Source organism: Mastigoproctus giganteus, chromosome 8, assembly GCF_048544385.1.
Source record: "Mastigoproctus giganteus isolate SK-2022 chromosome 8, ASM4854438v1, whole genome shotgun sequence".
Taxonomy (NCBI): Eukaryota; Metazoa; Arthropoda; class Arachnida; order Uropygi; family Thelyphonidae; genus Mastigoproctus; species Mastigoproctus giganteus.
Window position 1 is genome coordinate 80938386 of NC_143582.1, and position 12920 is coordinate 80951305.

The 12920-nt window shown below is 34.2% G+C and overlaps 1 protein-coding gene across 4 annotated transcripts in view; it reads left to right on the plus strand.

Moving 5' to 3' along the window:
* LOC150081675 (LIM domain-binding protein 3-like) overlaps positions 1-12920 on the plus strand; it is a 273752-nt gene that overhangs the window by 182286 nt on the left and 78546 nt on the right. For 2 of the 4 annotated variants that reach the window (XM_090378805.1, XM_090378803.1), the window contains exon 11: positions 4944-5027. The exons of the other annotated variants lie outside the window; for them this stretch is intronic. In XM_090378805.1, coding sequence (XP_090234931.1) covers positions 4944-5027 — 84 coding nt within the window. The remainder of the gene's footprint in view (positions 1-4943; positions 5028-12920) is intronic. 4 annotated transcript variants of the gene reach the window in all.

A 12920-nucleotide genomic window follows, 5' to 3' on the forward strand; every position in this document is an offset into this window, starting at 1 on the left:
GAGAAATGGGCTTATGGGCAAATTCCCCATTATATATAATATTGTACAATTTTATATATGAGTCTTTAAGAATGATTATGCTAACACCCCTGAAATGCTCTGGCCTGTGTACGTTAACTAATTCATTCTTCAAATACTTGTAGATGAAGCTGCTAAAATTTTTTATAGAATAATTTTGTATATAAATGAACAAAATGTTAGATGATTTTGACACAACAGCTCCCTTGTAAATTTTTAAGATATCACACTTTACCATGTGAACAGTTAATTTCAATTGTTTTAATTGGTTTATTGTTAGAAAAATGATGAAATTATTCTGCAAGCTTTGACCTAATAAGCCCTGATATCCAAATTAAAAGCATTTACAGTTTTGAATTATATATTGAATTCTAACTTTGGGCCAATGTTTTGGTTTCTGAAGGCTATAAGACTGTTGTTAGCATTTAATCATGCTTGAATGGAGAAGATAAACTGGAACTACCAGGAAAAACATAACTACAGTAAAAACTGGAGTCAACTTTTTAATGCAGCTGTAACTACGTTGTCTTTACTAGCCATACCAGTCTGAACTACAGCTATTGCAAAACTTTGCCCAAAGATAGAATTCAACCTGGAATTTAGAAACATAACCGATTTAATTTGAGTATGGGAACTGATTAAGGCAAAGTTTGCATTAATAATTCTTTCCTTTTCTTACTATTAACTATAAAACCAATATTCACATGGTAAGTGCAATTATTATTTTTTAAAATTTTAGTTATTGTTAAAAAAATTGGTAATCTCTAGGTTGGCAGTTTTTAGAAGTTGCCTGTGCCATATTAAAAGCTGTTTCTCATCACTATTTCTATTCCTCTAAATAGAAACGACAATTAATTGTTAATATCTCATCTGAAATATAAGCTGAACTAAAATATTTTTGAAACTATTCAGTAGCACAGTCTCGATGATGAATAAACTGCCTAGAACACTTTTGTCATCAATCACACTTTGTTAATTATAAAACTTTTGTGATATGCACTAAGTATACACTCCATTCAATTCCACCTGTGGTTTTCCATCAAAAAGTATATCAGAATTTTGAACAGTATTGATGCCAGGAAAGTGCCAGGTCCTTATAGCATTTCTCCACTTGTTCTCAAAACCTGTGCTCCCAAGCTTACTCCTGTTCTATATCACCTTTATGTGCTTTCTTATTCCATTAGTGTTTTTCTTCTGTTTGGAAATTTGTTCATATCTAGCGAGTTCCTAAAAAGAGTACAAGCTCTCCCACCCAATTATCATTCTGTTGCACTTCTATTCTTTCTAAAGTAATGGAGAGATATCCATTAACTGCCATCTCTAAACTATCTAGAAACCTTCCATCTGATCAGTGATTGCCAGTATGAATTCAGTCGATGTCGATCCACTGGTGATATACTGCTTATGTTTCCCATCTATGAACAAATTCAATGGAAAAGTTGGTGAAACTCAAGCAGTTGCTTTTGACATTTCAAAGGCTTTTGATCGTGTTTGACATAAAGGTCTTCTAAATAAGCTTCCATCTTGTGGTTTGCGAACTGTTTTTTTGTAATTGGGTATCCAGTTTTCTCTCTGGCCACTCACTGCAGATGATGGTAAATGGCTCTCTGTCCTCTAACTTCTCCAGTAATGCTGCTGTCCCCAAGGTTCTGTTCTTTTTCTCTTGTATACTAATGATGTTCTACCATTAAGTGGAAATCCTATCCATAGTTTGTAGATGATAGCACATTAAATTCTACCTTTCAGTTTGAGAAACCTTGCCCTGCACAAACAGCTTAAACTTCTCGAACATCCACTATTGATTTCTTGACTGCTGATCTTCAGGTGGTTCTTCAGCAGGGCAAAAATAACAGTTAATTTCAATCCTTCTAAAGCTCAGTCCTGCCTTATATCTCACAAAAAGGTTCTGCTCCTGTGCTTATTTTCGACGGCACTCATATTTCTAGACATGATCAGATATCTCTATTAGGAAATACCCTGACTTCTTGGAATCTCTCTTGGCATAAACGCATAACAAATATTGCTTCTTTTGCATATAAAAAACTGGGTTTTCTCTTTTTCCCTGGATACTATGCTTCTAAACTACTATTGACTACTACTTCTGTACAAATCTACCCTACTATGGAATATTGTTCTCAGATCAGGGTGGTATACCCAAAACCCCTTTGAGACTACTGGATTTCATTCAGTAGCTGTCAGGTTAATTACTGATCTATCTCGTAACAAAGTCTCTCCACTCTGTTTCATTGACATCTGTTTCTGCTGCCTACCTTTTTTATAGATACTGCCATGTGCACTGTTCTGCATTGGCATCTATAATTCACCCACTCTTCTAAACCAGTCCAAATATCCTTTTATTGTGCAACTTCAAACTCAGAACCAATTTTCCTTCTTCTTCATTTATTGCTTCAACTTCCTTTTCTGGTACAACCCCCTTCACATGTATTTCTTAAAATTACAATCAACAGAAGTTAGTCTAATGTCAACAAGTATCTTCTCACCCTTCAACCCATGCATGGTACTAAGTACTGTAGGTTCTAATACCTTGTTTGAAGTTTTTGTAAAAAAAAGGTTTGACAGGTTTTCCAGAAATAGTTCCATTCTTTCAGGAATATTATAATTTATTAAGCATTAATTCTCTTTTCTGGAAAAAAAAATTATTTGTACATTTTTTAGATAAATTAAGTAACGTTAGTTTTTTTTTTAAATTTTATTTCGGAAACAATTTTAGGCATATAAAATACTTCATTTTACACAGTGTTTCAGAAGGAACTTGCCATGCTGTAGGCACATGTTCTATGGCCCAAAATAAGTAAAAAAAATTGCATGTAAACATGGGTCCAGAAATATCTCCTTTGACCACTAAGGGAGCTTAAAGTTTTGTAAAAATCAAATAAATTTGTAAGGTAAATCAACAACACTAAAACTTGCTCTTGACAAATTAAATACTTCTTTATTTAAGGATAAATTAACTTTACAGAGTTACATTAATTGGCCAAAATGTCCACTAGCAACCGTCAATACACATTTCAGTATGACGCGTTAGAGATGTGGTTACATTCTCCAATGTCCTTGGGTTGTTTCAAATTATTTGACCTGCAGCAGACTTGATTTATTGCTAAACTGCATCCAGAGTGTCAGATTTTTGCACATACACTAGTGCCTTCACATGCTCCCCCAAAAAAAAAAATAATCCAGTGGATTTTAATCCAAAGATTGTGCTGGCCAGGAATGTGGACCTCTGTGGCCAATTCAATGATTGGGATACAACATACAACTGAGATAGTCTATCACACGATGATGAAAATGAGCTGGTGCTCCATCGTGCTGCAGATACATCTGGGCATGTGTTGTTAATGGAACATCATCTAAAAAGAGTGGCAATTGACATTCCACAAATTTAGCATACGTATCCCCAGTGAAATGACCATTGGAGACAAGAAGTCCAATCAGCAGGTTACTAATGATGCCACCCCCAGACGTTTAATGAAAAACAATGTTGAAAGTTAGTCTCAATTACTTCATGAGGATTTTCTTCAGCCCATACATGAGTGTTACTTGTATGATTCACCCCATCACATGTGAACAGTGCTTCATTGGTGAACAAAATGTGTGAGCAAAGTTCATTGCTTACAATTAGCCATTGATAAAAATGTAATTGTGCACCATAATCCCCTTCTTGAAGATGCTAAACTTGAGGATAACACAGATAAAACCCATCAAAATGTAAAGTTTTCCATACTATTATGTGGGGAATTGCTAGTCATGCAGATGATGGGCTATGTTGTATCGCAGGCACAATGTCTTCTTGAGTAGCCAGCATTCTGATTTCATTACGAATGATCCGGTCTCTCAAAGCTGTCTGTGTGTATTTGTAAACACTTGTCAATTTGAAATCCTGTAGTTAGGAAAATGCCATTGATATTTGTGAACAGCAGCTGTTGCATTGTCTCAATAACCATAAATAAAATATATCTACATATTCCTCCATTGTTTTTAATGCAAAACCTCAGTGTTGTTTACAATACATTAGTGTGCAATCTAATGTAGGTAAACACAATGAATGAAAAACAGTAAAAAAACAATGTAAACATTAATTAATAAACAAAAGACAAAAGAATAGCAATGCTGTAACACAACCCATGTCTACCATAATTTTTACGTAACCCATGTCTACCACAGTGCTACCACAATTTTTTTACAAAATTTTGAGCACCCCTTAGTGACCAAAAGGAGACATTTCCAGACCCATGTTTATACTCAATTTTTTTACTTATTTTAGGCTGTAGAATACATTCCCACAGTATGGCAGATTCTTCCTGAAACACTGTATATAGCAGCTGTGTGACACTTCATGAACTTCCATAGAAATTTATTTTGTAATTAAATTGCCCATTCTCACCACAATATTGTTCATGAATTCTACTTGGCATATTTTTAGATAACCTGTATACTAATCCAGTATTTGCTACAGTAATTTTATATTATAGATATAAGCAGAATGATCAGAACAGATTTATAACTCACATAGTAACAAAAAAATTTTTATCTTTGAAATTGCAAATGTAAAAATATTTATATAATATTTTAACATTTAATAGTTAAAATGTTTATCGATCTTATATAGTATAACAACTGTGTATGTATTTTTTCTGTTGGTAATAGAAATTACTTTTGTTCATGTTTTTTGTATATAATAGTCTGTGGTTATGAAATTTCTTAACAGCATACTTTGTTTAATTTGTTTGCTGCTTTGCTTAATTTGTAATTTTTGTAAATGATTTAATGGTTCTGAATTTAAATATGCCAATTTCCTAACATACTTATTGATTTCTTTATGGTTGTATATATGAAACTAACTTGATATTAGTAGAAGTCAATAATTAGTGCATTAAATATCTTGGAATTACCTACATCGCTTATAGAAGCCCGTAGAAGATGTTTCTGTGAACGGAATTACTGAGGATGATGGTTCTTTCATCCCTCCATCCTTGTCACCTAATTTCGAGGTACCTGCTTTTAGCCCATTAACAGTTTGAATTGATTCATATTATATAAAGTTTTTATTTTTTTATTATCATTAAATTGTGATCATTGATATATAACAATCCCTTCAAAGTAAAGAGATGCAATGATGGAAACAGGCCAAAAAAATGCTTGTAAGACTCTTATAAGACTTGTATGTGTATGGAAACACATTCCCAATATATAGATGCCTAACTAATTTTTTACTTTATATGGAATTGAATGGTATTTATCTTTATTTATAAGTAAATAAGTAAGTCATATGTGAAGATTTTATAAACAAAATAAGAGTTTGTAAATATGGAACATTTATATATAAAGGAAAATCAACCAGAGCAGTAGTTTACTTCCTGGTGGGATGCCGGTATCACGTAACATACATCACTTATACAGAATATCAAAATAACCTGGAATTGTTATGTCCTTTTTAAATATCTAAATAAAGCAGTAAAAATCTATTATGTGTATATTAAGATGCAAATACAAACATCCACCATATAACATAGTGGATCACCTTAATACTTGATAATGTTGAGATAGCCTTCCTACTATGGCATAGACTATATAAAATGATGAAAACATTATAGAATAACATCTCACATTTGTGATGTACTTGATTCTCCAAATCAGCTCATTGAATCAGATTAAAATCCTATCAGTGATATGAGGAAATTAATTAGAGCATTTTTCAAGTGCAACTTTATGTTTAGGTATAGTTTATGGTTTTTTCTAGAAGAAATATTTTTATGTGAAAATTTTTTTTGATGGCTCCCTCTACCTTTTTTGGACTGAAGCAAAACCAATTGGTAATGAAATTTTCTTACAGAAATGACGCAAACGATGTCACTTCCTAAATGGTGCTAATGATGCTAACTCAGTCACTAACATTGATTCAGTAGAGTAAGTAGCATAGCGGGCGTGAGAATAAAATGTTACATCATTCATACTAAGAGACGGAAATGATGTCACTTTCTAAATGATGCTAACTCAATCACTAATGTTGATTCAGTAGAGTAAGTAGCGGCTAGTAATATTATGTAAGAATAAAAGCTTTCCCTGCTTAACCTGCCCCGGCCTGAAATTTAGATAGCCCAACATGATCTGAGCCCAAATTTGTTTTTCAAATTCATTACCCATACCTGAAGCCACCAAAACTGATTTTTATCGTGGCCCAACTGAAACTTTTTGTATATAAATAAAACCATTAACATTAGTTTCTGAAGTTTCATAATAATAAAGAAATAAACTTTCAGATTCAAAATTCAATATTAATTATATAAAAATAATAATTATACAAAAAATTATCAATATTAATTATAAAAAAAGAAATTTTCAATTTAATTTACTGTTATAATTCCAAAATGAATATCAATATCCACCTCTACCAGCCACCTTCTCTTCACACACTTTTTATTGCAAATTGTTGTGCAGAAATAAAATAGAATCAACACTGTTGCTACTTTCAACGCTCTTGCTCTGCTAATCCGGCTGCATTAAAATTTCTTTTGAGCCTTGCTGGCAGGTTATTTCCACAAAAGAATACAAATTTCAGTGAATTTTGGAGATGTTAATGAAGTGTGCCTTATTGGCCAATTAAGTGTCAACAGACAAATAATACACTTTTTTTCTAAAAAAACCTCTAAAAATTTAAATACATAAAAAAATATATAATAAATAGTCCGAAATGTTTGAAATAACAGTTCAGTTCGATTATTTGTGCCTGACCCGAGCCCGAACATCATTTGTGTTACCCATCATTCATGTTACCCATTCATGTTAGGGCTGGGTCCATGCAGACCTCTAGTATATGGTAAGTAGTTATACTATATTGTCCCCCTTGCCAGATGAATACCATCTTTCAGAGTCATAATTCTCCTTGCTTGGATGATTCTTTGTTCACATAGCTCTTGAACTATTTCCTCCTCTGATATAGTTAATAGAGCTGATTCTGTAATTGCTCCCTTCAAGGAGTTTAGGGTGGCATGGGGAGTAACTTTTATTGGTTGTCCACCAAAAGTAGTCATATTTAATAACTTTGTAGAATGCTGGCTTTTCGTGGTATGTACCAGAAGATCCCCAGACTGGAGTCTCCTTACTGATTTTGGTGAGCCTGCAGCAGACTCAATGCATTTTACTCAGAGGCTTGGTTTGGTTTTTAAGTGTTATTAAGTGCTGGAAGAGTTAGTAATAATAGTGGTCATTAACTATTATTACCACAGGCTGGCCTCGATTAACGTGATTAATTCATCCCGTGAATGCATCGCACAAAACGGAAACACGTTAATCAAATATAATAATCAATATGAAAAATTATTAGTCCATGACCTTCAGGAATGTCCATAAAGAATTTTAAAAATACCTTTTAAATAACTTTTTAACTGTATACCAAGTAAATGATAATAAAAATAAATATATAGAAGAAACTTCTATATTTATATATACTGAAGAAACTTCTGTTTTTTCGTCATACAATTTCCAATAGCCGACAACAAGCTTCTCTAGGCCCTGGCGAAATAACATGCTTCTTTTGTTGTTAGGATCAACATTCATTACCTTTTGTTTAAGGTCCTTTGCAATACGAAAGATTTCGCCTAGTTCTTTTACCATTATTTCCTTTGCGGTAACATTTTCGTCTGGCTCGCACTCTTTTTCTTCAGCTTCTTCATATGCACACTGTTTCTCTATTTGAGGGAGATCGTTATCACTTAGCTGTTCTGAATGCGAATTCAGTGATTCTTGAACATTAACCATATTCAAGCCTTTGAAACCAAGGTCATTACCAATATTAGTTGTCTTCAATAACTTTTTGAACTGCATCTTTGAAGCCAGTAAAATCATTTGCACAATGGGGTAAAAGATGCTTCCAAACTGCTCTCATATTGCTGGCTGTCACTTCTTCCCATGCTGCACGAATGTTTTCAATGGCCACTCGTATGTTATATTTTTTCAAATTTCTGGTACAGAAAGTGTATTGTCTGCTGTTTTAGCTTCAAGTATCTGTGCAAATGTTCTAAGGAGATAGCAAGTCTTAAAAGCTGCAATCGTCCTTTGGTTCATGGGTTGCAATAACAAAGTCGTATTCACTGATATAAAAACAATTTTCACTTAAATCATCAAGTGCAGAAGGATGTCCAGGTGCATTATCTAAAAGCAACAGAACTTTAAAAGTAAGATTATTTTTCTTGCAATAGGCTTCAACTGTTGGACAGAAATAAGATGTATACCAGTAGGGCTTTGGTCATCCATGCTATTTTATTTGAATGCAAAATGACTGGAAGAGTTAGATGGCTGTATCCTTTTAAAGCCCTAGGATTTTGTGTATGGTACACAAGCATAGGCTTCAATTTAAAATCACTTTCAGCATTACCTCCTAATAAAAGCATTAGTCGATCTTTTGAGACTTTATACCCAGGTTATGATGCTTCATTTGCAGCCAAATAAGTTTTAGTTGACATCCATTTCCAAAATAGGCCTGTTTTGTATACATTAAATATTTGCCAATCATCGTATTCACAATCCTGAATGATTTTTGCAATTCTGCAGGAAATTTGGCTGCAGCATCTTCATCAGCACTAGCAGTTTCCCTTGTTACTTTAACATTATGCAGTTCAGCTTGATTTTTGAAACATTTAAACCACCCAAAGCAACAAACATTTTAGTCTCCCCTTGATATTTTGTTTCTTTGAGCTTACTAAAAATGTTAATAGCTTTGCGCTGAATATTGTCCTTAGATAATGGAATTCTTTTTTTGATTACAATCTTCTATCCAAATTTATAAAAGACTTTCCATTTCAATCATTATTATAGTTCTGTTTCTGGTATTTTGTAAAACAAAAGAAGTAGATGAAACTTTACCTTTCTCTTTATATTCGTCCTTACGGCTCAAGATAGTTCATACAGTAGACTCACTCTATCCTAGATCTCATGATTTTCACATGGTTTGCACTGCATTCGTGTTTTTAATAACTTCAAGTTTTTCAGCTAAAGTAACTTTTCGTTTTTTTTATTGCAATCGTTTTTCACTTTATTTTATCCCTAATTAACAGGGGTAAAAAAATTTGAAATTTTAAATCCATCTGCATGTGACTTTATTAGCAGGAGACCAACAAGTAACACATCTACTTCCGATGGTTGTTGGAACACATTGAGGCAAGCAGCGGGCAAACACTTGTTTATTGGCCGTCAGACACTTAGCACATGATTCAAATCTTTTTCAACTATCACATAAAAAAAATCACGTTAACTGGAAATTTGCATCATGTAAAGTAAAAAGTGGTATATTTTTCAAATCGCGGTAACTGAAAAACGCGTTAATAAAACTCACGTTATGTGAGGCCTGGCTATACTTAACAACGCTTCCAGCATTGCACTTCTTACTCCAAAGTTGGAGAAAGAAGTGCAATGAAGACATTGTCATCCATAAATTGGCCATCGCCTTCAGAATAAACAGTGGGGTTATTGACATTCGACCTTCCACCGGTAAGTAGCAGGTGTGAGCCACTATTTATTCTACTGAATCAACGTTAGTGACTGCATTAACGTCATTTAGGAAGTGACATAATTTGCATCATTTTCGTCAAAGATGTTTTCACATAAAACATTTTTCATGCTTACAGGGTACAGACAGGCTTTTTGATTCTTACAGTAATTTAGCCTTATAACAAAAGACTTATGGTCATAATAAATTTGGCAATGCATTCTCAATATTTTAATACATTAATGCATCATGGCCTGGTTTTCCTTGCTGTTAATCCAAAGAACTCAACATGACTTAAGACCACTGATGTTTTATGGGATTAAGTTGCAAAGGAGGATGAGAAATTTATCAACATCTTTGAACCATATCTGCATAACTCGGGCATGGTGTGCATTCCTGGAATCACAGGTCTGCTTAAGATTGTGTAAAAAAAAGACCATTTGCAGAATCCAGGTGTAAAATTTCTATCCTGTATATGTATTATATTAAAGAAATATTAAACTCGAGTAAATTTAGGCTGAAAGCCTCATGCTATGAGAGTTAAAAAAAAAAAAAAACATTATTTTGCAGACTAGGGCTTGTACACTGTTTTTTTAACTTTAACACAAGTTGTCTCAGCAGTGCACTTTAAATTTAAAAAAATCACGTATGTACCATGTACGCACAAAAGATGTTTTATGTGTAAACATCTTTGATGACACCTACTAAATTTCAAACAGCTAGAACCAAAATCATGAATGATGTAATTTATGCTCACATCCGCTACTTATTCTACCGAATTAATGTTAGTGATAAATAGGATACACTCACCCACTGCTACCCAATCAACATTTGGAAGAGGTTAGGTGAATAGCCTAATTACCCATTTGATTGTAGCCATTTGTTGAATAGTATGATTGCAATGATACAAGTATTTGTATTGTTATAATTGCACTCATGTTGGATCATGTTACTCTGTCATACTTTGTCGCAAATTATATATGCAGCACTATGAGATCTGCAAGAAACGAAAGTATCCATGCATAATATGCTATCAAAACTATGACTGATCTCAACCAGTACAAGCACGAGATGGTAACGCTGCTCATTCCATTTTGCATTGAGGGAAAAGAGATACTGTCAGAGATGAAATATGTCAAGATCTATGATGACAATGAAGAGCTCATACTAGATCATAAATTGTACGAATCGGACTTGGACATTCACAAAATGATTGAAATATGTAAGATGATGTGTCAAGGCAACGACGACATTGCATGCGGTAATGACCTGCATAGCCTTGTAACATGACTGTGAGAAGAAGACTCCTTTCAAAACTTTTACAGTCATTCAAATAGCAAGATGAATGGGGATCTAAAGTTCGCCATGCTCAACCGACTCAGTGCAATTAAAAAGAAATGCAAAAACTTGATGACCAACGAGGACTTCTGCAACTTAATGAGAATGACCAATGACAAGCAAAAGATTCTACTCATACATATAATTTGGAGTCTTATCTCCCAATCACAAACTGATTCAAATATTCTTGAACAGCCCAGCTGGTTGCAGAAAACGTTTATGATTCACATCTTGATGGAAATATACAGACGAGTATTATAATGCCTGCATTACATGCACCTCAACTGGTAAGGCCGAAGTGCATGTAATGATCTTGGATGTGCTCAGAGTTGGTTTATACCAGCTCTGAGCACATCTGAAATTTAGTAGGTGCCACCAAAGATGTTTACACATCAAAAATATAATAATAAAAAATAAAAAAAAAACTCCTCCAAATTTAGAAGCACATTGCTAGTTATTTAAAATGCATGCCATTCCCTATGCCACAATTTTAGTTTTTCTCAATGCTGGTATCATCAATAGGAAGTAAGCAATGTCAGTGAATGAACCAAATGACCATTATAGAAAATATTCATACTCTGTGAAATCCTTAATGCATATAAATTTGAAAATTTGTGTAAATTTAGACAGAAGCCTCATGCTATCAGAACTGCAGTATATTATTATACAGGTTAGAGCAGTAGCCTTCAGTTTTGCTCTAGTTTTTTCAGAGCCGTGAGCAAACTAGGTTTGCTCTGAATGCAGTATCATGTTATCATAACCTCATTATTCATGGATTAATCTTATAAGGTTTGATGTAGTTAAATGATCAATACAAAAATACAGCAGTTTACGTTTGAGTTGATTGTGGTTCAAACACATGACCACAAAATACAGCTAATGGTAATTATTCTGGTCCAATGTAAACTCTTCTGATCTAATCTGTTTGGTTGTGTCAAGAGAATAAAGAGCACATACTGTACAGCAGTGGTCCCCAATGCAGTTGCATGGGAACCACTGCACCCTCTGAATGCTTCTTTTGAGTGCCTGTGGGATGAAATTGTAATGTATAATGGGGGCTGTAACATGAATAGGGAATTTACATAAGATTAAAGACTTGCACAGTATGTCAGTGCTATTGTACATGGGTAGCACAGTGATTAAAATTGCTATCCTCCCTACACTGGGTGAAAAAAAGGCTTAGATTTGAATCTTATCAATGATGTGAGGAACTTTTGTGGGCTCTTCACTCTGTGGCTGAGTTTATTGGTCTCAGGCGTTGGATAAAAGGATTTCCTCCCCCCCCCCTGGAAACACTGGTTTTTCATCCAGAAAAACAGGCAAATCGATCAAAGGAGTAGTTTACTTCCTGGTAAACAACTTCTATAGGCAAATAAACCAGAGCAGTAGTTTACTTTCTGGTGGGATGCTGGTATCACATAACATGCACTATGCAGATAGGGAGAGAATATTGCTTAGCATTAGTTGCTAGTAAGCTTGTGGGAATGCAGTGAGACTGTGCATGCAGTGTGGGCTGTACTACCATGATGTTGCTGTTTTCTCTTGCACTTTGTGGTTTACTACACTTTGAGTCCTGTGCACTAATTGTGCTACTTTTTTCCCAAATTGAATGGTTGGTGCCTGCCACTCTCTCGTGAACTTTGATTGTGCCCATAAGCATAAAAAAGTTAGGGAATACTGCTGTAGGGGCACTTCAACCCAAGTTGCTATAATATTTCATTATGCATGTTAAATTAAAAGCACCGCTCCAAACAAACAGAGAAGTATACTGATATTTATTTAAAATATATACCATTCTTCATATGCAGTTTGTGCTGGTTGGTTCCTAATCAGTGAGAAAGTAGGCATTAGCATTAGTACGGGATTATGCTGCAAGAAAGCAAGCTTATATAGCATCAACCAAAAAGGGAAAAAAAACCTCATTTCACACATCCACTCATTCCAAGTGTTTGTCTACTTCTGCCTGAATCTATTTAAGCTATCAACTTCTACAACGACAGATGGAACTTTGTTCCAGCAATCAACACCTGCTGTCTGAAGGCAAACTTCCACACATCTATCC